This window comes from Spermophilus citellus (assembly GCF_964194105.1).
Source record: "Spermophilus citellus genome assembly, chromosome: 17".
Taxonomy (NCBI): Eukaryota; Metazoa; Chordata; class Mammalia; order Rodentia; family Sciuridae; genus Spermophilus; species Spermophilus citellus.
The window spans coordinates 50,182,588-50,209,294 of record NC_138199.1 but is presented as its reverse complement, the minus strand read 5'-3'; the positions used below and the strand labels follow the sequence as shown (position 1 = coordinate 50,209,294).

Sequence of the window (26,707 nt, the reverse complement as noted above, 5' to 3'; positions counted from 1 at the left end):
TGTTCCATGATAGTGGATTGCCTGCCAATATAAGGGGCTGTTTTAATAACTGAGGCTAACTTAGCAACATAGAGACTATCAGTACACACATTAAGTGGGATGGAATTGTATAGTTTAAGGGCCATAATTAGAGCCTCAACTTCTGATCTTTGGGCAGACAGTTTAGGAACAGGGTGTCAAATTACTTGAGATCCATCAAAAACAACAGCAAACCCCCCTTTTTGCTCCGTCTGTATAAACAGTTTGAGCTCCCGAAATAGGCTCTCTTTTAATAATTTTAGGAAAAATGATAGGACATCTCTTAAGGCCTTCTAGAAGTTTATGTCGGGGAAAGTGATTATCAATTTTACCTTTGAAAGTACAAAGAAAAAGACACCAAAGATCATGTTTTTGTTGTAATTTTAAAATCATATCTTGGGTAGAAGGTTGAATGAGAATGTCAAGAGTCTTTTTAAATAGTGCATCACCCAAATATTTGGCTTTCCAGAGCAGATTTATCACCAGTTCATAAAAGGGAGTTATCACCCGAGAGTTAGAAGCAGGTAAATGGACCCAATAGATGGGACTAGTCTGTCAAAACACTCCAGTAGGAGTTAATTTTGATGGCAGGATTATAAATGATAGGGGTATAGAATAATCTATCTGGGTAACCTGCATCTCTTGTAAGGCTGTTTCTAGTAACCTGAGTGCCTTCAAGGCTTTTGGAGTAGGTTTTCGCAGGGAGGTGGGTGAGGGGCCTCCTCTCAAAAGGTCATACAGGGGTTTAAGTTAGTAGTTTAATATACTTAATGTTTAATCAACAATGTGAATTTATTTACCAAAATTAATCCCTATCTTAAACAGTAAGAATTGTTAGGCAACAAGGATCTTTCTGTAAAGAAATAAACTCACATTCCAATAGGTGTTTGTCATGTCAAAATATGGACAAAATTTTAGCTCACATTAGTATGGTTAAATTAGGAAAATAAACTGAAATATCTTTAAGTTAATTATAGTCAGTTTAGTATATGAAATTTTTTCTCTCTTTTTTGTTTGGATAACAATATAAAAATCTTTTTACTTAGGGAAATGAATAGAAAGACCTTATTTTACCCAAAGATGATTTCTTTCTTCTTCTTAGGATCCATGTGTGCTTTGTCTTTGTTGGAACATCTTGTTCTTTAAAAAAAATACACTTTGGAACAATTTCTGAAAACCTTAGGATCCATAAACAAATTATTATACTTTGATAAGAAATATCAATGAAAATATAGTTAAAACCCTTAGATATTTTGTAGAAATAATTATAATAATTTATCATCTTATGAGTTTAAACAGTAACTTTGAGAAGGAGAAACTACGTGATTGCATTTTCACTTAAAAGCAAATTTACAGTAAACACATTTATCTCAAATATCTGTAACTGAAAAGGCAGAGTATCTGATAAATGTAAATATAAAACATAAATTATGGGTTTTCTGTTGAAGAAAAACAATTAGGCAAATATATATTAATTAATCAATTAGGCATGTGCTAATTAATTTATAGATTAACAAATATAGGTTATTTAAATATCTAAAAAATATATATTAAGAATAAGAACTTAACTTATAATTGTATTAACTTTATGTAACCACGTGGTCTTAAAATATTTGGATCCATGTTAATTTATTTTTAACTAGGAGTGCACTCTTCTATGTGACGTCACTTGATGTACTGAAATAAGATCCTTGAGTATACATTTTTATTTTTATAGTTAGCAATTAGAATAAGGATTTTTTGGTCATCACAGGAACCTTGCCGGCTTGTTCCTGTGGCAAGCAAATGCATCCTCATAACTTCCAAAATTAAAAGTAAAATATAAAGAAGCATATTTGATATCTCTCATCAATAGAACATTATTTAGTAACACAACTACAGAGAAAAGTCAGGTTATTTAACTTGGAACTAGCTTAAATTTAGGACTGTAACATAGAAAGCTGTGGAATTAAATTTTGTCTGAAAAAGATATCTTTTGTTAGCATTGATAGGCAGGCATGTTTCAAAAATATAGGCTCTGAGTAGCTCCGGTAGAAATCTGAAACACAGCAAAACAGGTCAGTGGCTGGAAGGCGGGACTAGAAGTCCTGTCTGAGTGACTGTGGAAGAACCAATCGGCAGCCCCCAAAAGTGTGGGAGGTGGGACCAGGAAGCCGCTCTTCTGGCTAGGCACCCCATGGTTACCATGGTGATGCAAGCAACATGGAGTCCGCTGCTCATTTTGGAGGCAAAAGTTCCCCAAGGTTTCCTAGCCGATTGCATTTTGTTTGATTTTGTCTGCATTTTTCCCCGCCTGGCCAAGATCTTACTGCGGTAGCAGCTTGTTCTGTCTCTGGACCGCCCCGTACACTCTGGCTTCCGGGGCCCGGGGTGGGCCCCTGTTCCCGTTTCCCGGCTGCAGTGGGCGTCCCTGAGCATCAAACTTGGAATTACGCTCGCTGCTGTAGCTATCTGAGCATAGACCCCAGGACCATAATTAATTTGCTGATTTATGATAGCATATTGTCCTGAGCCTGTTAAAATTTCAAGGTTACACTGTGGGAAGCCGGCGTCCTGATTGACTCAGGCTAGCTCACGACACCTCTCTTGATTTTCACTTGTCCACAACAACAACAACAACAACAACAAAAAAAATCCCTCCGGACAATACAGCCCTGCAAAGTTGTTGCCAGTCACTAGGTGTCAGCTGATTGGCAGAGAAAAACTCGAAGAGAGTCAATGTAAAGGGGGCATGGGGTCTGTAATTAGTAATTGCCTCCTTTAGTTGTTTAATGTCCTTAAAGGCTAAAGAAACATACACTCTGGCCGGCTGTCCATCGGCATCCAGGTTTTCAATTACTGGAAAAGTTTGGGATATCTTAGGCTGCCACTGAACACCCCCCCTGCCTTCTGGGGTTGTCCTCGTTCCAATCGGGGTTATAAGGAGGGAGCGCAACAGGGATCGGGGCCGTAGATGCTTTAAATCTTGACTTCTTCATTCGACCCTCCAGTTCCTCTATCTCCCTTTCCAGTTCCTCCTCCTGCCAGCTGTTACCATGGAGCCCAGTTAGTAACTCCCTTATCTTAGAAATGTACTCAGCACTGTGAAGCCCAGCTCAAGGCCAGAGGCCTTGTTACATATTTGTGTGAAAAACTAGTAAGGGAGTGTCTAGCGCCTGGAGTGCTGATCTTTTCAGACAGTAGCCAAATAAAACAGGACACAGCAACAAAAGAAACACAGAAAACAAAAGTGAAAGTACACAGTGCAGCTGCAATAAAATATGAGGCTCTCTCTTTCTTAGTAGAGGAGCTGATTCCGCTTTGGTCGCGGGTCCCACTAACCGGGACTATCAGGTCCCGCCCACCGGGACTATCGGGTCCCACTCACCGGGACTGTGGGGTCCCACTTACCGGGACTGTTCAGTGCACCACCTCTGACGACTTGCAAGTTTTGATTTTCCCGGGTTTCGGCACCACTTGTCGCGACCCCCTTGCCCGCAAGGAAGACGCAACACCGGGAATCTTCTTACAGCTGTTTATTCAGGCTCTGCAGAGTTCTTCCTCCCCCGGAAGCCCCTCCCAGCCTTAATAAAGTATCCGAACACCCAATGTGAAGCTGCCACGTGGAGCTTTCTCATAGGGTGTCAAAGAACCAAGTGCCAACTCTCCCAAAGAAGGAGTTGTTTGTCACAGACCACAACGAGGCCGGCGCCATCTTGTAATGGCGACCGGTCTGAAGAAACGGCTCACCACATAGCTTAGTGGTACAGAATGTAGCTTAGTGGTAGAGAATCCCTGGGCTCAATACTGCAACAACAAAAAAGTAAGAGTATTGAGGGACAGCAGTGATCTGAACTCCAGGACACTTGTCAATCTATCCTTTGGGGGAGAGCACTTGCCGCGAGCAAGGTGCTACCAAATATTGTGGCACCAAGAGATGGCTCAATGCAGGGTAGGCTCAAGCTGGGGAGTAAAAAGAGGGTTTGATCCAGGTTCTTCGGGGAAGACTGCTCAGACGTCAACCTTCAGAGGCCACAGGAGTTGCTCTAGGAAGCACACTACTGCCCTCTGGCCAAGTTGCCAATGGAGAGCAGCCAGGTGTTGCCTTGGAAAAGTCAGTGAGCACTAGAAGCGCTGCCAGCTTACCTTGCCCTCATTCTCTGGCCCTTCTTCTCCCTCAGATTCAAGGCCCCAGATTAAAATTCCAGGTGGTGAGCTGGTCCTTTAAGCAGCTGTGATCCTCTGTAGTCCTTCTCAGGCCTTGACTCGCAGTTTTTTTGTGCAATTTTAGCTCAACCCTTCAAAAAGAAAATGGGCATCCCTGAGGAAGAGGAAGTAGAGGAAAAATCCCAAAAAGGCCTGTGGCCAGGGGAAGGGCAACTGGCAACTATGTCCTTATTTCACTGAATGGCAGGCCCTAAAGATACAAAGATAGGTACCACTGCTTCCAGTCCTAGAGGAGGTCATTGAGTGGCCAGAGAGATGAGTAACCAAACTACTAAAATAAAAAAAGTGGTATATGCTATAAGAAAGGTATGGGTAATCAGCTCTAAGAACCAAAGGAGGGAGTAGTTAAAAATGACTAATTAATAATAATATGCCTAGAAGTGTTAAAGGCATATTAACCTTAATGTATTCCAGCCAGCCTTGAAGGATAAGTAAGAATAATAAGAGTAAACAGTTATCGAGCATTTACCTTGGCCAGTCACTATGCCCATTCATTATCACATTATCCCTTTTTAGTAGCTACTGTTATTTTCCCAGTTTTACTAAAGAGGAACTGAGGTTCAGAGAGGTTAAATAACTAGGATTTTCTTTGTACAGTAAAGGGAAGATTATTCCAAGTTAAAAAAAAAAAAAAAAAAAAAAAAACAGGAACAAAGGGCCGGACACGACGCTGCACACCTGTAATCCCAGTGGCTCAAGAGGCTGAGGCAGGAGGGCCACAAGTTCAAGGCCAGCCTCAGCAATTTAGCAAGGCTACCTAAGAAACTCAGCGAGACCCTGTCTCTAAATAAAATATAAAAAAGGGCTGGGGAGCTGGGGATGTGGCTCAAGCAGTAGCACACTTGTCTGGCATGCATGTGGCCCAGGTTCGATCCTCAGCACCACATACAAAGATGTTGTGTCCGCCGAAAACTAAAAAATAAATATTAAAAAAATTCTCTCTCTCTCTCTCTCTCTCTCTCTCTCTCTCTCTCTCTTAAAAAAAAAGGGCGGGGGGCTGGGGATGTGGCTCAGTGGTTAAGCGCCCTAAGGTTCAATCTCTGGTACCAAAAAAAAAAAAAAAAAAAAAAAAGGAACAAAGGCTCAGTAAAGAGAAAGGAGCTGGACAGGTGAAGGTGTCAGTTATTTGTGTAGTGCTTGCCACTTGTCAAAGCACTTCTGGAAATGTCACACTTAATTGTTAGGAAAACCTTGAGAGGTAGGAATTATCACCATTGTATAAATGCAACAACAGGCTGCAAAGAAGGAAAGAGTATGGATCAGATTAAAAACTTGAACTTCTTTTTTCTGAATCTGTTTGTTATGCCTCATCACTACCACACCTTGCAGTTGAAAACAACGGTGCAGCAGTGAGGAGACACACTGAGGGATCCTCTCACACTACAGGCCATCTTTGGGCATCTGCAGTCTCTAGCCATGAAAGAGCTATGGTGTATTTTTATTTGTTTTCTTTCTATTTTGTACCAGGGATTGAACCCTGGAGCGCTTAACCACAAAGACAGCCTCCAGCCCTTTTTGAGACAGGGTTTTGCTAAACTGCTTAGGACCTTGCTAAACTGATGAGGCTGGCTTTGAACTTGAGATCCTCCTGCCTCAACCTCCCAAATCACCGGCATTACAAGCATGCACCACTGTGCCTGCTACGGAGTGTTTTTTTGTGGCACTAGTGATTGAACCCAGGGGCGTTCATCACTGGGGCTACATCCCCAGCCCTTTTAATTTTTTTTATTTTGACACAGAGTCTGGCTAAGATGCTAATACTGGACTCAAAATTTATGATCCTCCTGTTCCAGCCTCCCAAATACAGGGATTACAGGTTTGCACCACTGTACCCAACTAGTTTTATTCACTTTTAAAGGAGTTCAGAACTGAGCAGTGGCACATATCTGTAATCCCAATGATTTTGGAGGCTGAGGCAGAAGAATTCCAAGGCTGCCAAAGTGCAGTGTGTAATCCCAGGGGTTCTGGAGGCTGAGGCAGGAAGATCAAGAGTTCAAAGCCAGCCTCAGCAATGGAAAGTCGCTAAGCAATTCAGTGAGACCCTGTCTCTAAGTAAAATACAAAACAGGTCTGGGGAAGTGGCTCAGAGGTTGAGTGCCCCTGAGTGCAATCCCCAGTACCATTAAAAAAAAAAAAAAAGAAGAAGAAGGATTACAAACTTGAGGCCAACCTGGGCAATTTAGTGAGAACTGTTTCAAAATAAAAAATAAAAAGGGCAGGGGAAGTAGATGTAGCTCTGTGATAGAGGACCCCTTAGGTTCAGTCCTCATTACCACGACCAAAAAAAAAAAAAAGTGAATAAACCATATCATTTCAATAGGCATAGATGCATAGCACAACATTCAAAAGGTATGAGAAGGTATATTTCCTTTGACCCAATTTGTCAGCAACCACACCATTCAGAGGCAACCACTGTTGGTAGTTTCTTTTGTATTTTTTTCACTAATATTCTGGCATCTTTATTACAGTGATAAAATGTTATACCAACAAAACATAAAATCTGTATAAACTAGTATATTGGTTCATTTTACTTCATTAGGTACTTAGATTAAGTACCTAAACTATTTCAAGCCTGGTACTGGGTTCATGGATAACAAACACATGGCTTAGAGCCTCAAAGATGTGTGTATATGATGGGGGTGGAGAGTGATATGAGACAAAGAACACCAAAGGACCATAAGTAGTACAAGGTAAAATATAGTAAATGTGGAAGAGTTCCAAGTAGTGACAATGTCACATACCAGTTTCAATTTGTTTTCTGGAGTCAGACAAATTTGGCCTAGAGCCCCAGTCATTATGCCACTTGCTCTCAGAGTAACCTGTGTAAGTGACTGAACTTCAGTAAGCCTCTGTTTTTCCATCCGTCAGAACAGACTAATAATAGTCCTTACATCATAGGGTTGGTGAAAGAAATAAGACAAAGCAGATAAAGAACCTGACATTGGGCTGGGGTTGTGGCTCAGTGGCAGAGCACTTGCCTAGCATGTGTGAGGCACTGGGTTCGATTCTCAGCATCTCATATGAAAAAATGAATAAAATAAAGGTCCATCAACATCTAAAAATAAATAAATAAGAACATGACATTAAGCATTCAATAATGTAAAAAATAATCTTTTACCTCTCAGTAAATATTGGCCATTAATATTCTGGTCCACAGTCCATTATTGGAAATTAGCAATACTCTGAAAAGCAGATTAAAAAAAAATTGGCAGCAAACTCCAAAGTGAGGCTAATAATCTTCACATTCTAATATGTACCCAAACAAGTATGACCTGTCTACACTTCACTGCAGAAATATCAGTGTATTTGTTTACTGGGTGCTGCCCCACGCCTCCTAAGTATCTCACTTTAAATTTCTGAAACAACATCTGGCACTTCTGGTTTCCAGACATTATGAGTATGTATGTATGTATTATTAATTAATTAATTTATTTATTTTTGGAAGGCCTGTTTTTCTTAGTCCATAGGATTATTTCTTAAGGAATCCTCGAATGATTTATTCAGTTCTTGATTCCTGTAGATTAAAGGATTTCTTGGGAAGAAAAAGTGCTGAGTTTAGGAGTCAGGCCCGATTTTCCTTCCTTTTTACCAAGCTCCTCTAGGTCTGTTTCATTATCCCCAGGACAATGCCTAGTAACAGTGTGTGGCCTTTAGTAGGTCCTTCATAAATATATGTTGAATAAACTGAAACGAGGTGGCTTTTCATTCGTAGGTTCTGATTCCGTGCTCTCCAGGTTCTGCCCCAGGTAGGGGGCAATGGTAGCCTGCCCTTGGTGGACGACCGCGCTGGGAGGGAGGATCAATCACAGAGCCTCTCGGACTGGAAGGACGCTAAGGGAGTCAACTCCTCCAGTCCTATAGGATAACAGGATCCCTAGTCCTACCCCTGGGACACGTCTGAGGGAGGGTCGCTCTAGTTAAGGGAGGATATGACTTTCCCCACCCTCGCCTTTTAACTTCTTCTCCCCTTTCCACACTCAAAAATGAAACATTCCACGGAGCTAGGCTCTCAGCTCCTCCCGCAAGGCGCAGTCCTAGCGCGGGCCCAGAACCCTCACTGGCCCGCTAGTTCCCCCTCCCCCGCCTGGAGGACCGTAGGTAGACGCTCTTGCAGAGCACCTCTCGCTGGTCGGGGCGGGGGTGGGAGGAGCCAGCGCCGCCCAGGCTAGGGAACCAGAGGGTGGGGACACTCTGGCCCGGCTCTCGGTGGTGCGGGAGCGGGCGGGAGCAGCGGCCGCTCTGGTCGGCGGACGTGCTGCCGAGCAGTCCCGGAAGCGAAGCAGCGATGGCGGAGAGTCCGACTGAAGAGGCGGCGACGGCGACGGCGGGTGCCGGAGCGGCGGGCCCCGGGGCAAGCGGCGTTGCTGGTGTGGTCGGTGTTAGCGGTAGCGGCGGCGGGTTCGGGCCGCCTTTCCTGCCGGATGTGTGGGCGGCGGCGGCGGCGGCGGGCGGGGCCGGGGGGCCGGGGAGCGGCCTGGCTCCGCTGCCCGGGCTCCCGCCCTCTGCCGCTGCCCACGGGGCCGCGCTGCTTAGCCACTGGGACCCCACGCTCAGCTCTGACTGGGACGGCGAACGAACCGCGCCGCAGTGTCTACTCCGAATCAAGCGGTGAGCCGGGGTTTTTCCTCCCCCAGCCCCGAGTTCCGGGGCTCGACCTTCCCTGCCCCCCCACCCTTCCTCACTACAGCTCACCCCCGCGGCCCAGTTCCCAGCCCAAATCTTGCCAGCCCAGTGCACCGGGGTCCTAGTCACTTCTTCCCCTTCCCACCCCGCCCCGCCCCTAGCACCACAAGCCCTAAACCCCTTCTCGCTAGCCCAGGTCGACCCCGCCCCTCGGCAACCTCCGGTGAGCCCTCAGGCTCCGATCCGGACACCCTCCCCCACACCCCTACCTCCCGCCCGAAACCCGACCCCTTCGCGCTTCAGTAACACCCCCTCCCGCCCTCCGCGCCGCCCCTCTTCCCTCTTCCCCTCCTCACACTACCTAGATGCAGCCCACAGGCCCCACCCATCGGTCCCCCCTGGTCTCTTTTAGAGCCGGGTTTGTAACGCACACTCTGCTTGCTTTGCCCTGCGGTACACTCGAGCTATCCTTGGTTTTACCCTCTGTTTCCTAAAATCCCCACCACAAAGTCCCTTTCCTTGGGCTAAATCGCTGCCCTCACTCACCCAGGTCTTCCCTTTAACCCCTTTTCTGGTATTCCAAAGCTGTCCACTCTCTCACCTGTTCCCGAAACTCAGGTTCCCTTTCCCTCAGTGTCACTCTGGATTGTAATAGCCCATTCAGAACCTTCTTTCTTGTATTCCCCCACACTCTGCTGGCGTCTCTGGTTAACTTTTGTGAAGTGGATGTACTCAATTTAAATATAGGAACAAAGGCCTAAGTCCTTTCTGTACTTACTTGTTAGGTGACTGATCTTAGATCATATCATTTAGTAGGTAATACGTTTTGCAAAAATGTTTAGTATGTACTTATCAAATGGGAAAAGAGTAGTACTACCAGTATTAAAATCTGTTTCCTCATGACCAGTCTGATCCCATTCCCCCATGACAGAATCCTCATCTAGGTATTATCTCCCACATTTCAAGTTTCTTAATATGTCTCTCTACCTACTTTTCAAGGTTGTAATGAAAATTAAACATTACAATGTGTGTAAAGTACCTGGCACAGTGCCTGACACAGGATGCCAACTATTGCCATCTCTAACTCAAACTCAGCACTCAACTCTGACATTCCTTCAGCCATTTCATTCCTGGTACACCTTTGAGTTTAGCCCATATTTCTTTGGCTCTGATCTGTTACCTTTTTACACTTTTTATGCCCCTTTTTATGCCCACTTTTTATATCTAGCAAGTCCCTAGATATTTCCTCATATAGAATGGTTTTTTTTTCCCTTCGGCCTGTTGGTCTCAACTGTTCCATTCCTGTTGGTGGTATGACCTAGAAGTTCTCTCATCTGTAGTAGTCACCATGTGTTATCCTCCAGATGTGAGATTCTAACGATATCAGAGGGTCCCCCTCCCCAGCCTGAAAAGATCTCTACCCTATTAGTCCCTTGGGCAAGAAGATCACTGATAATCTTGCTTTCTGTGGCTTGCTTGTTCATAAAATTACCTCGCCAATGAGGGGTCCACTGTATGGTTTATGGAATTAGTTTTTTAGTGAAGTTAATTATGCCTTCCCAGTTACTAAAAACGATCCTTATTTTGCATTCGGTATAGTACCTGGGAATCTTGGAGGTGGGAAGTGAATGAGCCTCCATGTGGGAGGAAGTGAGAGTAAATGGGATGTGGCTTTTCCAGGGTAATATCTGATGCCATTGGGATCTCTGATTTCCCCCCCCAACTCTTCCTACCCTCCCCCTAAAGAAACAATGCCCCTTTGATAATAATTTGCTGTCTGCCTGCCTGACAAGTACTGAAATTTCTCAGCCAACAAGGCAGTACAAACATTTGTGGTACCCAGTACCACTTTCTCCAACCTGGGCTTCAATGCTTCAATGAGGTGATAACAGCTGTCCTGCTCAGGGGATTCCCTTTTTCCCTCTTCCCTCACTCCTTCCCCTACCTCCTCTTGGTGTTATACAGGGATATCATGTCCATTTATAAGGAGCCTCCTCCAGGAATGTTCGTTGTACCTGATACTGTTGACATGACTAAGGTATGTAACTTGATGGGGGGTTGGGGGTTATTGGGAAATGGGGCCCATGACGTTGGAAGAACCTAAAAGAGATTATTCAGCTTACCCCTCTGGTTATAAATGAAGAAATCAAGACCCCAAGAAGATAGGTGGGTTGTCTGAGGACATATAATGAGGTAGAACAGATCCTTGATCAGGTTATCTGTTATCAGGATGCACATAAAAACTAGTTGGCTTGCAAAATCCTGGTTTATGCCTATTGTCCCAGCTTAACTATTAATAGGCCACTCTTTCCCTCTTAAAATGTTCTAGTCGGGCTGATAAATTATATGATCACCCTACCCATTGTACTACACATACTACACAGCTCTTTCCTGATCTTGCCACTCTTGACTTACCTGTGGTAATATAAATCAGATCCAGGGAAAGTTGGGGATAGGGTCAGCTTGGCTGAAGTGTTTGTGGAAAAAGGGCCTTTTTTAGATGCCTATCCTTATTGGTTGTTGTTGAATGTCCCTACTACCCAAAGACCATTCCTCTCATCCTCCACACATATAGAAAGCTTAATACATAATGTCTAAAATTCCTCTGGCATAGATAACCAGGTTTCTCTTATTGAATGCTCTGACCTCAGGAGTGAATTCTCACATAAACTGGTGTTGGGGGGAAATTAGATTGTTTAAATCTAGTGTTAAGTGAAAACTCAGTTTCAGATTTCTTAAAATAGAAATTCACTTTTTATATTGTTGGTATATTCTTATTTTGAATAAGCTTCCCTTTAACTTGATTTTTTTTTCTTTTTATGTGATTGGGAATATATTTCCTGGGACATCTTGTGTCTCCAGTCAAATATTAGTGTTAATATGTTGTTTCCTGGGGGTCCCAGAATTGATGCCATGTTGAAATCAGTTGAGTTTGCTATTCCAAATGATTGGGGGCTAGAATATAACCCAAGGTGTTACCAGGGAAAGATAGGGACTACAGCTTGAGGCATGGGATTGATTGCAAGGTCCTTTTCCTCTTTGCTGTTTGAATTCTGAGCAGGCTTTAGGAACTTTTGAAATTGAAATATAACTGAGTCAGTTTAGGTTTTCCTGCCTTTAAGAAGGAAAATCATGGTCAACAATTAGGGCTTAAGGAAGAAGAGAATTTAGTGTTCTGTTTAAGGAATGCTAATTTTATTTATTTATTTATTTATTTATTTATTAACCAGCAGTGTTAGGGAAAGTTCTGGGAATGGTCTAATGGTCCTGAGTGGAAGCTGAGTTTTTCCCATTTTTCTCAGGTGTATGCTGCCTCAGTCATATCCTCCAAAGTAGGTTTGATCCTCTGTGGAGGAAGCAAGTGGACAGACAACTTAGATATCATTGTAATCCTCAGGTTTACACTGGCACTGGTGCTGTGGCCTCCAATTCCTTTCCTCTTTTCCTTTCATCATACCTTCCCTTCATGCAACATACATGTGGGGTGGAATTGCATCATATACATATTTAATCTAGGTAAATGCAAACATACATATGCAATAAAAATATGTATGGCTTTCTTAAAAATGCAGACCCATATTATATTTTTTTACATTGATATTCTGTCCATTTGTTGTATGTAAAATTGATAAGGGATGTCCATAGAAAAACCACGTTTTGCTGGGCATGGTGGTACAAGCCTGTAATTCCAATGGCTTGGGCGCTGAGGCAAAATGATTGCAAGTTTAAAGCCAGCCTCAGCAATGGTGAGGCACTAAGCAGTCTCTAAATAAAATACAAAATAGGACTAGGGATGTGACTCAGTGGTAGAGTGCCCCTGAGTTCAATCCCTGGTAACCCCCCGCCCCTCTCCCCCCCCCAAAAAAAAAAAAAGGCCTGGGGATGTGGCTCAGAGGTTAAGTCCCCCTAGGTTCAATCCCTGGTAACAAAAACTGTGCTTTAAGGGAGGGATACTAGGGGTGGTTTTTGAATAGATTCAGTTTTCACCTTGGGCTCTTAACTTTAGAACATGACCACTGACTCAGATGCTGCTCCATTATAATGTGATTTTTTAAAAATTTCAATCTGTATGTGAGTACAGGATGTTCATTCTGCATAGTGAGGATATGGAATATGGACACCAGACTATGAGCCCTGCTTCTGCCAGGGGTAGCAGGTGGAAGCCAGGAGGGGTTGGGGTCGGGCATCACCTCACAATTTTGAGATGGGGTTTTATTTTGCAGATTCATGCATTGATCACAGGCCCATTTGACACTCCTTATGAAGGGGGTTTCTTCCTGTTCGTGTTTCGGTGTCCGCCCGACTATCCCATCCACCCACCTCGGGTCAAACTGATGACAACGGGCAATAACACAGTGAGGTTTAACCCCAACTTCTACCGCAATGGGAAAGTCTGCTTGAGTATTCTAGGGTAAGAGGAGACTTCTAAGTGGCCAAGTTGGTTGTTAGAAAATAATTACTGTAGGGACACCCTTTATCAATTCTCCCAAGAGTGGTAACATCACTGGTGTTATACCAGATACAAAGGAGGGAAGTTAAATTATTACATACAAAAGGGATTTCTTATGAAATGGTTCTCAAAGCATGGTCCCTGAGCCACAGCAACAGCATCTGCGGATTCAGGGCCCCACCCCAGATCTACTCTTATCAGGAACTCTTGGGTGGGGCTAGCAGTCTGTTGTATCCTCTAGTTTGAGAACCACTCCCTTAGGGGACTAGGGCCCTATTCTGAGAAAGGCTGCAGATCTGTGCCATTCATGATTGTGGATGTCTTTCTTGAGTCTTTCAATGAGTGGCTTTGGAGACAGCAGAGGTGATGATAATGGTTATAATTTAACAATTGAATGAAAATGTCTGACATTGAAACTCATGTCAGATATGAAATAAAACTATATCTTCCTGAAGATTTTGCTTCATGGAGTTCCCATTTATTCCATCTTATTGCCTTTGTGAGTTAAAAGCTCTGAATAAAAATTACTTCTAGCATACTGTGGGTTGGTTTTTTTGTTGTGGTCTGAACTTTTCTGGAGTGGACAACAAATATAGGTTGAAGGTTGAGAAAGTTGTCTAAACTGGTGATCCTATTTTCTTTATTCCTGTCAAGACATTTCCAGGTTTGTGTGGGGTTTAAAAGGAAGCTGAAGCATACTGAAGATATGATTCGTTTTTCTAGATAGAACTTTCCCAACTCCAGGGATATGTTCTGCTGTGATTATGGCAGTGTGGCAGTCCTTTAAATGAGATTGTCCTTAAAGAAGTTATTTATTTTATTAAAGTACATAATTGTCTGCGCTTGTGGAGTGGTTGAGCATGTGTGTGTCTATGTATCTCCCCCATGGTGAAAAAGAAATTTAGTCATGAAATTTGTTCATGAAAGTGTGTTGTAATAAGTTCTCCCTCATTAGGCCAATATGAAGCTCCTTGGGCAGACACCAGCTCACAAGAGAAACAGGGAAAGTAAAGTGGTAAGGTGAAAGCAGCAGAATTGTGTTGTGTGGAAAAAGACAAGTTACCCTGAAATTGAAATTTTGCCAAGCCAGACACGGTGGTACACACCTGTAATTCCAGATCCTCAGAAGGCAGAGGCTGAGGCTGGAGGATCGTGAGTTCAAGGCCAGCCTTGGCAACTTAAAATCTGTTTCAAAAGTTTAAAAAATTTTAAAAGGTCTGAGGGAGGATATAGTTCAGTGGTAGAGCACCACTAAGTTCAACCCCTTTACTGTTAAAAAAGAAAGAAAGAGGGGCTTGGGTTGTGGCTCTTGCAGAGTGCTTGCCTGGCACATGTGCAGCACTGGGTTTGATTCTCGGCACCACATAAAAATAAATAAATGAATAAAGGCACTGTATCCATTTACAACTATACATATATATATATATATATATATATATATATATATTTTTTTTTTTTTTTTAAAGAAATTTTGCTATGAAGAATCAGAGTCAGTCAAAAATCCCTATGTGTTCTTAATTGACTATATTATCAGCCTCATTGCTTCCCTCCCTACCTAGAAAAAATACTGGGCCGACCAAAAAAAGGGGGGAGTGAGAGTTGACCCTATTGATTTGAATTCCCAAAATGTAAAGTCATGGAGAGCAGGGGTAGAGTTCCTAGGGGAGCAGAGCTAGAAGAGAGCAGGTTGGAAGCACTTAAGAGCAGCCTCCAATGAACTTACAATTGCTTGTAAGTAACTTAGGGCTTCTTTGCGTGTAGCAGGGAAAGGACAGTGGCTGGTTAACGTGAATAAGCCAGTCCTGGCTGAGGTTTTGTTCAGCTTTCAGCTCTAGTGCCATCTTGTCAATAGAGCTAAAATTAAATGTTATTAACTGACTTCTTAATACTTGATTAGGTTTATAAAAGGAGCAGCTTTGGTATTTATCTTCATGTTCAAGTTGTTTTCTACATATATCCCTTTTCTCTTCCTCCTCTGGCAGTCTCATGTGGTCTTCAGAACACTCATTGAGGGCTTGGTACAGAACTCTATCCCTGATCATCAGTCCTACCATATGGCCTCCAACTAGATGGTTTTAGTCACCTGTGTGCTTCTTTGCTCAATTGCTTTCCCCTCACTGACTCAGCCATTACCTATAAATAAATAAATAAGCAAGCTTTTTGTGGTCCACAGAGATTAGCATTTAGACACCTTTAGAGTTATTTTCTTAACTTCTTTCATTTTGATATGGTAGCTTTTCCTGGCTACAGTTTCCTTTCTAGCCCAAAGTTACCTTCTTGCTTTTTTACCCTCTTCTGTCCCACTTGATATGAGGATTAGACAGTTCACTGATTTTTAGTGAATGAGGTTGAGAAAGAGGCTAGGAATTTCCAGAATATTGATAGTAAAAGAGAAACTTATGGTGAGTCACTACCATGGTGCTGCTGCTGTCAGTGTTCCCTGGTTATTCTCTGCCTTACCCTTTTCCTCTGCTGTGTTTGCAGTACCTGGACTGGCCCTGCCTGGAGCCCAGCCCAGAGCATCTCTTCTGTGCTCATCTCTATCCAGTCCTTGATGACCGAGAACCCCTACCACAATGAACCTGGCTTTGAACAGGTAAGACTAGGTGGGCCCAACCCTGGGGTATGCTATATTGGATGTTCTGAGAAGCCAGGCATGGTGGAACACACCTGTTATCCCATCTGAGGGAACTGGTGAGACTTCCTCTAAAATTAAAAATGTAGCCAGGCATGGTGAAACAGGACTATAATCCTAGTTGTGAGGCTGAGGCAGGAGGATTGGAAGTTTAAGGCTAGCCTTAGCAATTTAGCAGGGCCTTAAGTAACTTAGTGAGACCCTGTCTCAAAATTAAACATAAAAAATTCTGAGGATGGGGCTGGGGTTGTGGCTCAGCAGTAGAGCGCTCACCTAGCATGTGCAAGGCCCTAGGTTCAATCCTTAGCACCACATAATAATAAATAAAACAAAGGAATTGTGTCCAACTACAACTAAAAAATAAATATTAAAAAAAAAATCTGAGGATGGGCTGGAGTTGTGGCTCAGTGGTAGAGCACTTGCCTTGAATATGTGAGGCACTGGGTTTGATTCTAAATACCACTTGTAAATTTAAAAAAAGGTCCATCAACAACTAAAATGAATAAGTAAATAAAATTTTAAAAAATTCTGAGGATATGGCTTAGTGGTTAAGCACCCACCGGTTCAGTCTCCAGTACCTAAAAATGTAAAAGACTAGGAATGTTGGTCAATGGTAGAGCACTTGCATAGCATGTAAAAGCCCAGGGTTTAATCCCTAGTACCAGAAAAAATAAGTTATTTGAGAAATCTTGTCTTTTCCCTCTCTCTTTTTACCTGGCATGACTCTATGAATTGTACTTGTCATGGAAAGAGGAAAAAGGGAGTTAACATGTATGTTCCTTAAGAATGAATTATTTCATTTGTAAGAATTACAGTGATAGGGGCTGGGGTTTGGGGCTCAGTGGCAGAGCACCTGCCTTGCACATGTGAGGCAGTGGGTTTGATCCTCGGCACCACATAAAAATCAGTAAACAAAATAAATATATTATGTCCATCTATAACTAAAAAGTACTTTTAAAAAATTACTGTTGGGGCTGGGGATGTGGCTCAAGTGGTAGCGTGCTTGCCTGGCACGCGAGCGGCCCAGGTTCGATCCTCAGCACCACATACAAACAAAGATGTTTTGTCCGCTGACAATTAAAAAATAAATATTAAAAAAAAATTCTCTCTGTCTCTCAAAAAAAAAAAAAGAGAAAAGAAAAAGAAATTGGAGATTATCAGGGATTTAATAAAGAACCACGAACCTTTTTTTTAAAAAAAATTACTGTGATACTGTTAAGTATTTGACTTGTATTAGTCTACACAGTGGAAGTCAGAGGAGTCGTTTAGAATTAATTCTGAGCCTACTTTGGGGGTTGTTAAAGCCAGTGGATTATTCAGTATACCTAATTCTGCAGCATCCCCTTAAGGTACTCCTGAGTGACTACTGCCAAACCAGATGTTATTCTGGAATTTTGAAGTACTATTACCTGTGGGGCCAAAAGAGCTAATCATTAGTTAAGACAAGAATTTTAGCCAGGCGTGGTGGCACAAGTCTATAATTCCAGCAGCTCGGAAGGCTGAAACAAATACAGTTTAAAGCCAGCCTCATCAATGGGGAGGTGCTAAGCCACTCAGTGAAATCCTATCTTTAAATAAAATACAAAATAGGGCTGGGTCTGTGGCTCAGTGGTCGTGCCCCTGAGTTCAATCCCTGGTACTACCCACCGCACCCCCACCCCCACCAAAAAAAAGGACAGAAATTTTTGTCAGCACTGGTAAAGAGAAGGCAGAAAACACATTTTCCAAGGGTTTGCTGTTTGCTAGACACTCCCAAGATTTTTTATATAATTTCTTGTTTAATAGCTTTTGTTTTTTATTTCTGTGTGTGTGTGTGTGTGTGTGTGTGTGTGTGTGTACATGTGCACGTGTATGCACATGTGTATTTGGAGCTGGGGATCTAACCCAGGGCCTTGTGCATTTTAGGCAAGTAGTTGTTTAAATTTTGTGGTAACTCTGAGGCATGTATTCTTTCCATTTCAAGTCAACTAATAGTGGTTCAGAGAGATCATTTAACTATCACAAGGACACAAATGAGTGTAGGACTCAAAATTTACACTCGAGCCCAAATTCTGTCTCTGTTCAATTACTCATGAACACAGGAAAAAAGTTCCAGTTATGTTCTTAAAAGAAAATAATTCCATTTCAGTGATTAAAATAGTTTTTGATTTTTTTTTAATAACTATTTTTGGTGCTGGAAATCAAACCCAGAGCCTCGAATTTGTAGCATGTCCTCTACAACTGATCTACACCCCAGCCATTAAAACAGAGATCACAGAGACCTGAACAAAAAGGAATAAATTCCCTTTAAGAATGAAGAAAAATGGGGCTAGGGTTGTGGCTCAGCAAGAGAACGTTGGGCCAGCAGGGCGCTGGGTTCGATCCTCAGCACCACATAAAAATAAATAAAATGAAGACCCCATCTCTAAATAAAATATAAAAAGGGCTGGGGATGTGGCTCAGTGGTTGAGTGCCCGGGTTCAATCCCCGACACCAAAAAAAAAAAAAAAAAAAAATCTTTGCCCCTTTGATTTTGCAGTAGAGCAGTTTAGAAACCACCATAGTAGGCTGAAGGTATATGTCACTTTCCTTGTCATCATGTGTTTTTTTTTTTTTTTTTTAAAGAGAGTGAGAGAGGAGAGAGAGAGAGAGAATTTTTAATATTTATTTTTTAGTTCTCGGCGGACACAACATCTTTGTTGGTATGTGGTGCTGAGGATCGAACCCGGGCCGCACGCATGCCAGGCGAGCGCGCTACCGCTTGAGCCACATCCCCAGCCCTCATCATGTTTTTATCAGATTCCTAGACTCTAATTAGGAAGGGACAGAGAAAAGTCTTAAAAATCAAAGAAAGAGCCAAGCACAGTGGTGTACATGCCTGTAATCCCAGTGGCCCCAGGAGGCTGAGGCAGGAGGATTACAAATTCAAAGTCAGCCTCAGCAACTTATCGAGGCCCTAGGTAACTTAGCGAGATCCCGACTCAACATAAAAGAGATTGGCTCAATAGTGGAGTGCCCCTGGTTCAATCCCAGGTACCAAAAAGAATTAAAGGAAAAGAGGCCCTGTTCCCTTTCTTTAGCACTTAGACATTCATAGAAGCTTTCTGGGCCAAATTTGGAGTTTTTCAAAATCTCAATTTTATTCCTGATACATTTATTATAATAGAGGGTTCAATGATGGTGGAACCCTACAGACATGGAAAGGAGTTAACCAGAAGTATCCTTCACTGGTTAATCCCTAAAGGTTTTCCACACTGAGACTCCTAATGTCATCCTTTCTGTCCCACCATTATTTCATTTTTATTATTTATTTATTTATTTGGTATCAGGGATTGAATCTAAGGGCATTTAACCACTGAACCACATCTACAGCCCCCCCCCCTTTTTTTTTTAGAGATACACACAAGAGTTCATTTGTCAGACCTAACAAATAAAGGCCATCTCTCCATAGACGGAGAGGGGCAACACAGGCTTGGGGTTGCAGACTTTTATGAGGGAGGATCAGGCATTAAAGCTGGTTGAGTCCTAATGTGGGCAGTTAAGCATCTCTAGCCCTTTTTATTTTTAATTTTGAGAAAGGGTCTCACTAAGTAGTGTAGAACCTTGCTAAATTGCTGGGGCTGGCTTAATACCATCCTCAGCTTCCCAAGCTGCTGGGATTATACCATGTCTGGCTTTTGGCTGGGTGGGACATAGGAAGATTTGTTTGTTGTTTTGGTGGTGTACTGACTTAAACATGCTAAGTATGGACTTAAAACATGCTAAGCATGGATTTAAACATGCTAAGCAAGTACTCAACCCTGAGCCACTCAATCCAGCAATCACTGTTATTACTACATGTGGTTATTGCTCACTTAATTCTTTCCTCATGGTCTTTTTGCTTTGGGTTTAGGAAAATTTGATAGATCTAGTTTACTGATTATAGGACCTAGTTTTTTTTTTTTTTTTTAATCAGGATGGGTATTGGTATACATGGGGAATATCTCAAAGAATTAAGCCAGGCACAGTGGTGTGTACCTATAATCCCAGCAATTCTGGAGCTTGAATTAGGAGGATCACAAGATTGAGGCTGGTCTTGGAAATTTAGGGAGACCCTGCCTCAAAAATTACACCTGTAATCCTAGTAGCTCAGGAGGCTGAGGCAGGAGGATTGCAAGTACAAAGCCAGCCTCAGGGGGCTGGGGATGTGGCTCAAGCGGTAGAGCGCTCGCCTGGCATGCGTGCAGCCCGGGTTCGATCCCCAGCACCACATACCAACAAAGATGTTGTGTCCGCAAAGAACTAAGAAATAAATATTAAAAATTCTCTCTCTCTCTCTCTCTCTCTCTCTCTCCTCTCTCACTCTCTATTTAAAAAAAAAAAAAAAAAAAAACAAAGCCAGCCTCAGCAACAGTGCTAAGCAACTCAGTAAGACCCTGTCTCTAAATAAAATGCAAAATAGGGCTGGGGATATGGCTCAATGGTTGAGTGCCCCTGGGTTCAATCCCCAGTACCAAAAAAAGAGAAAAGAGGGCTGGGGTTGTGGCTTAGTGGTAGAGTGCTTGCCTAGCATGTCTGAGGCACCGTGTTCGATTCTCAGCACCACATATAAATAAATGAAAAAAATAAAGGTCCATCAACAACTAATAAAAATATTAAAAAAAAAAAAAGAGAGAGAGAGAAAAGAAAAACAAATTAAAAAGGACTTGGTGTAGCTGAGTGGTAGAGCACTCCTGGGTTTGATCCCTAATGCGAAAAAATAAAAATACAAAAAAACGTTTAGTTGTTCTTCATGGACCTTCATTTAAAAAGATATCTTCTTAGTTCACTTGCTTGGTTCATTTACCCATACTAATCCCGATATCTCTTCTCATTGACTATGCCTAAAATTTGTATTTGATTACTGATATTTGTCAAATTACAGGAGAGACATCCAGGAGACAGCAAAAACTACAATGAATGTATCCGACACGAGACCATCAGAGTTGCAGTCTGTGACATGATGGAAGGAAAGTGTCCCTGCCCTGAACCCCTAAGGTATGTGTCAGAAGGGCTGACTGGGCATTCATTCCTCTTTTGGGTATTTAGATGGTTTGTACATTTGAGGATCTTTGGGGCAGAGTCCATGTTGAGAGAGAGAGGAAAAGGAAGAAAAGATGGGGCTCATGCTTTTAAAAAACTACTAGTTGCGGGCTGGGGATGTGGCTCAAGCGGTAGCGCGCTCGCCTGGCATGCGTGCGGCCCAGGTTCGATCCTCAGCACCACATACCAACAAAGATGTTGTATCCGCCGAGAACTAAAAATAAATATTAAAAAAAAAAAAGAATAATTAAAAAAAAAATAAATAAAAAAATAAAAAACTACTAGTTGCAAGTTACCCATGAGAAAGTTTCTGAACTTTCTCAGTTCTTCTACAGTGCCAGGTTGGGTAGGAAAGGCAGTCTGCGCCTTCAGGGAGCCTCCCCCGCCCCTTTTTTTTTTTTTTTTTTTTGTAGTTGTAGATATACAGAATGCCTTTATTTTTAAATCTTTTTTTTTTTTAAAAGAACTGAAAGTGGAGAGTCAAGAGATATTTTTAATTTTTTTTTTAAAGAGAGAGACAGAGAGAGATAGAGAGAGAGAGAGAATTTTAATATTTATTTTTTAGTTATAGGCGGTCACAACATCTTTGTTTGTATGTGGTGCTGAGGATCGAACCGGGGCCGCACGCATGCCAGGCGAGCGCGCTACCGCTTGAGCCACATCCCCAGCCCAGAATGCCTTTATTTTATTTGTTTATTTTTATGTGGTGCTAAGGATCAAACCCAGTGCCTCACGCATGCTAGACAAGCGCTCTACCACTGAGCCACAGCCCCCCAGACCAAGGAGCCCAATTTTAATGAAGGCTTGAACATATAACTATTCTATAAGCAAGAGAGGTATGATTGTAAAACACATCATAGTAAAGCTAATTTTAGTGTTCAAGTTTATTCCTAAGTGCTAAAACTAAACGAACAAAGTTAATTTTTGAGAGAATTTTGAGTAAGGTTTGGGATTAGGTCTGGCCTATGGAAACATAAAGATTGAAAATGTAACAAGTTGTTCTAGGCATGGTGGCACATCCTTGTTATACCAATGGCTCAGGAGGCGGAGGCAGGAGGGTCGGAAAAAGCCAGCCTCAGCAACATCAAGGCACTAAGATCTATGTGGAAATCAAATCCAGTCTTGGGAATTCTAGCTATTTAATTTGGTATTAAGATTAGATGGTGAACCAGGTGCAGTGCTGCACATCTGAAGTCCCAGCAGCTTGGGAGACTGAGGCAGGAGGATCACAAGTTCAAAGCTAGCCTTAGCAATTTAGCAAGGTTCTGAGTAATTTATTAAGACCCTGTCTCAGAAGAGGGTTGGGGATGGTGTTCAGAGGTTAAGCATCCCTGGATTCAGTTATTGGTACAAAAAAAGATTAGGCCACAAAAGGGGACCTATACCTCTAGGTTTCTAACTTCTGTACTTGTTTTCTAGAGGGGTGATGGAGAAGTCCTTCCTGGAGTATTATGACTTTTATGAGGTGGCCTGCAAAGATCGCCTTCACCTTCAAGGCCAGACTATGCAGGTAACACAGCCTCTGCTGCTAATTCTAGAAGCCCCACCCACAGCAGACCATGGACACCCCCCTCCCCAAAGGTGACATTCACTTCTCTTGTAGAATGTCACAGCTAAAAGGAACCTGTGTCATTTGAGGAACCTTGGCCCAGAGAGGAGACTGATTTGCTTAAAGTCATGTGGAGTTGGTTCCTAGTTCCTGGCATAAAGTAGGTACTCAGGGTAGGATCTTCATTGTCCTACCTTCTAGGCTGAAACTTCTTCCCTTCTTGGTCGATAGATTTTTCAACCCAAGAACTTTCAACCCTCTCAGAATTTTAGGGACGATAAAAATCATTGGAATTTTATCCCAAGCCCTAAGAAATCACAGAGAAAGCTTAGAGAAATAGTGGCTGTGCAGTGTGTCATATATTAAGGTTCCTGTTCCAAAAATGGTAGCCAGTTATTCATTCTCTGCCTTACTGGGAAAATGTGCTCTGGCTTCCAGTAAGAATGCAGATTCAGGCTTGTTTTAATGAAGAGATTCTTACTGATCAAATAATAGATGCAGTCACCTGGTTGGTAAGAGAGTGAGAACCCTCCTGCCTGTAGGAGCATTTCTTGTGTCTTTGGGTCATTCAATAGTGGCCTTGCTTAGAAATGGATGACTTGGGTAACTAAGATCTCTTAGGCTTTCTCCAGCTTTGTGCTGTTTCTACCCACTACACCAACAACAGTAGAAGTAGATGTCTTGTTTCCTCAGAGCTGCTCATAGATTGTAGCTCCCCTATTCTGCTTTCAAGGTCTTCCCACTCACCTACCTTACTTAAGTGCAAAGGACAAAGCAGGTTCAGAGTTAACACATTTCTTGAACCTTTTTTGAGAATATACTATGATGTCTGCCCTAGTTTGTTCCCCATTAGGAGTTCTCATTACTGATGTCCAGCAACATTACCAACCTTTAGTCCCTGAAGGAAAAACAGCTTTTGATGAGGAATGGGATAGGAGGGCCCGTATCTGGGGAGGAAGGGAATGGGGGGAAATGGAATCAAAGACAAAAGAAGAAAGATGTGGAGAATTGACAGATCCAGCATAAGAGTGGAACTTTGCCTTTGAGTAATATAATCTTCATGAGTGTAAAGGTGGGCTATGGTCATAGTTACTGTAACTATTATCCAATGGTACCCTGCTGTGAGGGTAATGTATAAGATAGAAATGTGGGAATAGGACCTGGGGTGTAACTCAGTGGTAGAGCACTTGAGTAGCATGTATGAAGCTCTATGTTCAATCCCTAGTGCCACCAAAAAAAAAAAGTGGGAGGGATTTTTGTGAGAGGAGAAAACAGGAATTTTATAACCTTTTTGACTACCAAAGAAGATAAGTATTTAAACCCTAGCCATACTATTTTGCTGCCAAAGTCCCTCTACAGCATTTTAAACTCGTGTGTGTGTGTACACACACATTTATGTCCTTTGTTCTAACCATATTATTTTTGAGACTTTGAGGACAGTTAAACCTTTCTATGAAGTGTTTAGAGATCTTTGATCTAGAATGACAAGGACTGGGTGGCCCTGGAGTGATGCCCAGAAACCTTGACAGGAATGTACTGATGAGTCTCTGGGGAAGAGTACCTGTGCTTATCTGGAAGTCAGAACTCTTATTAAATTCTAGACTTGCCTTTTTTATTTTTAACTGGGGATTGAACCCAGGGGCATATTTTATCACTGTGCCCATCACCAGTCCTTTTACACACACACCCCTAGGGGTGCTTACCCACTGAGGGTCTAAGTTACTGAGACTGGTCTTTTTTTTTTTTTTTAAGAGAGAGAGAGAGAGAGAGAGAATTTTTAATATTTTTATTTTTTTTTAGTTCTCGGCGGACACAACATCTTTGTTGATATGTGGTGCTGAGGATCGAACCCCGGCCGCACGCATGCCAGGCGAGCGCGCTACCGCTTGAGCCACATCCCCAGCCCCCTGAGACTGGTCTTGAACTTGATCCTCCTGCCTTAGCCTCAAGGGATTGCAGGCATGCATGCCATTGTGCCCACCACAAAGTGTCGTTTTTGACTATAGGGAATGAAAGATAGTTGTTCCCCCTTTGGTTTTATATGGTGCTGAGGATCGAACCCAGTGCCTCACTCATGCTAGGAGAGTGCTCTACCTCTGAGCCACAACCCCAGCCCCCTGCAAACACATTTTAATGTCAGCCCAGGCTAGACCTATTTGGGTTAATAAACATGCCATAGCATTTAGGACTGTTTGGGTCTCCCTGTACAGCACAGTGCCCTCCTCTGTTCCCATGACTCAGAAGGTGAGTTTGCATTTCACATGGGCCCAAAACTGGTCACCAGGCTGAGCCACCCAGACTTGGATCTTCCATCCCCGTCTCCTTTCCCCACAGGACCCTTTTGGAGAGAAGCGGGGCCACTTTGACTACCAGTCCCTCTTGATGCGCCTGGGACTGATTCGTCAGAAAGTGCTGGAGAGGCTCCATAATGAGAACGCCGAAATGGACTCTGATAGCAGCTCTTCTGGGACAGAGACAGATCTGCACGGGAGCCTGAGGGTTTAGACCCTGCTCCCCCTCCCCTCCCCCCACTTGAGAGTCCCAGCAAAGTCCCTTCCCCCACCCCAGGGATGGAGAGGCACTGTGTATCTCCCTCCAAACGTGACATCATTCTGCAAGATGGCAAGAAGCAAGCTTGGATCCCAGGGTGTGGGAGTGGGGGGCTATTCCAATCTGACCTCCTTGGCGCTGGAGCACCTGGGGCTGTGTTCATCTTGGATCAGGGCCAAGGTACCTCTACAGGATCATCTATGACAAGGGCCTCTGGCAAAACAAAACAACAAACACACCTCTCTGCAAGGCCAGCTCCTTAGGGTTTAAAGACAGAAATTTCAGTTCCAAGAGGGAATGTGCCCAAATGATTTATGGGGATATCTGGAAGGAAGCTTTGGGGTAGGGGGCTGTTTGTGACACTTAAGCAGTCTGGGTGGTTGTCTGTGTCTGTCTTCAGTCTTGAAGCAGGGCTTCCCATTGCCCTTATCCTCCGTGCCCCCCTGCCCCTTTATCTCCCACGGGCCAGCATAATTTTGTTTTTCCTAATTTATAGTCACTGTTCTAGACAGACCAAAGAGAAGGAACAGTGGTGGAGTCTAGGCTGCTGATCAGTAAGCTTTACCTAGCACCTGAGCACCTTTCTCCCCTACCCCTCGTTCCCTTGCTCTTTTAGGTTTCAGACAGAACATAAACAGGACCAGGACTGAACCAGGTCTTGGTGAAGCCTACACAGGCACCGTGAGAAGCCGGAAGTACTGTGTGTTCCCGCAATCACTGATTTGAAAAGTTCCCAACACAGGCAGCTGCAATGTGTATGGGATTAGAGCCACTACATAGAATAGTCTCTTAAAGATTTTCTTAAGTACTAGTCACAATGAGGATATTTTTTCTTGGGAGTGGGGTAAACAGGGGAGACTGATGCTAGTCCTTATTGCATTTTGTTTGGCTGACCTTGTGTATTTTCACCCCAGTCTGTAGTCCCCTACCTCACTTCAACCCCCAGGGAGCAGGAGTAGCCAATGGCAGAAGGGGATCTGGGCTGGGACTCTAGAGACTCCTTCCCCTCTCTCCCTTCCCCCTCCCAGCTGCTCTTTGTCACTGGCTCTGATGGGTGTTTGCCTGGCTGTGTTGCTTCTCTGTTTGTATTTTAGCTGCAGTGGTCCTTTAACTGGTTGGCTCAGAAAAGTGTTCTAATACTGGGCATCAAGGGAATTTCTCCTTCCCCTTTTTGATATGTTCTTCCCCTACTTCCAGATTCTTGCTGTTATGGACCCCCATGGAGTGTTGGTGATCCATGTGAAACAGGGCCCAGTCAGTATCCAGCCACAGGCAGAAGATAGGATAAGGTGTATCTGCCCTACCCACTGCTTTTAAGGTCTCTGCCTGATGGATCATGAGACTCCCCTAGGGGGGACAGTGGGGGAGGAAAATGGGGCACAAAAGAAGAGCTTCCTAAAGGGCAGGAAGAGGAACTGGGGAGGGAGTGGTACACTTGGGGAACAGAAGTTTATCTTGGCTGTCTGAAGAATAGGTCTCAACATGGAGACTCTAAGGGACCCTGCTTCCAATGTCCCTCCTCTTCCATTCCCAGAGCTACTCCAGGGCCGAGAAGAATGCCCTTGGTTTGTGGGTCCAGTGTTGTCTGTTATCCATCTAAGTGTTCCCACTTTGAAGTGACAATCTTCTCCTTGGC

The 26,707-nt window shown here is 43.2% G+C and overlaps 1 protein-coding gene and 1 long non-coding RNA gene across 3 annotated transcripts; one reads left to right on the top strand and one right to left on the bottom strand.

The window, feature by feature from the left end:
- The first annotated feature begins 8,398 nt into the window (after nucleotides 1–8,398).
- Nucleotides 8,399–25,128, top strand: UBE2Z (ubiquitin conjugating enzyme E2 Z). 2 transcript variants are annotated; one of them, XM_081270640.1, is made up of 8 exons: nucleotides 8,399–8,832; nucleotides 10,813–10,885; nucleotides 13,071–13,258; nucleotides 15,782–15,893; nucleotides 20,815–20,927; nucleotides 22,392–22,482; nucleotides 22,576–22,681; nucleotides 24,856–24,995. In XM_081270640.1, the coding sequence occupies exons 1-7, from the start codon at nucleotides 8,510–8,512 to the stop codon at nucleotides 22,666–22,668; spliced, it is 993 nt and encodes a 330-aa protein (XP_081126766.1). In that variant the 5' UTR covers nucleotides 8,399–8,509; the 3' UTR covers nucleotides 22,669–22,681; nucleotides 24,856–24,995. The 2 variants fall into 2 exon arrangements, with proteins under 2 accessions (XP_081126766.1, XP_081126765.1); XM_081270639.1 differs by lacking the exon at nucleotides 22,576–22,681 and having other exon boundaries at nucleotides 24,856–25,128.
- LOC308635852 lies at nucleotides 12,042–15,774 on the bottom strand. The gene is made up of 2 exons (XR_014019283.1): nucleotides 14,404–15,774; nucleotides 12,042–12,193 (listed from the first exon to the last, which is right to left on the bottom strand). It is a non-coding gene; the product is annotated as an uncharacterized lncRNA (long non-coding RNA).
- Nucleotides 25,129–26,707: the final 1,579 nt, after the last annotated feature.

Bases quoted from the DNA above. Each gene is read 5' to 3' on its own strand.
- UBE2Z (XM_081270639.1), top strand. From the start codon at position 8,510: ATGGCGGAGAGTCCGACTGAAGAGGCGGCGACGGCGACGGCGGGTGCC. The intron at 15,894-20,814 runs GTAAGACTAGGT...GTCAAATTACAG, and splicing joins ATGAACCTGGCTTTGAACAG to GAGAGACATCCAGGAGACAG. The intron at 20,928-22,391 runs GTATGTGTCAGA...CTTGTTTTCTAG, and splicing joins CCCTGCCCTGAACCCCTAAG to AGGGGTGATGGAGAAGTCCT.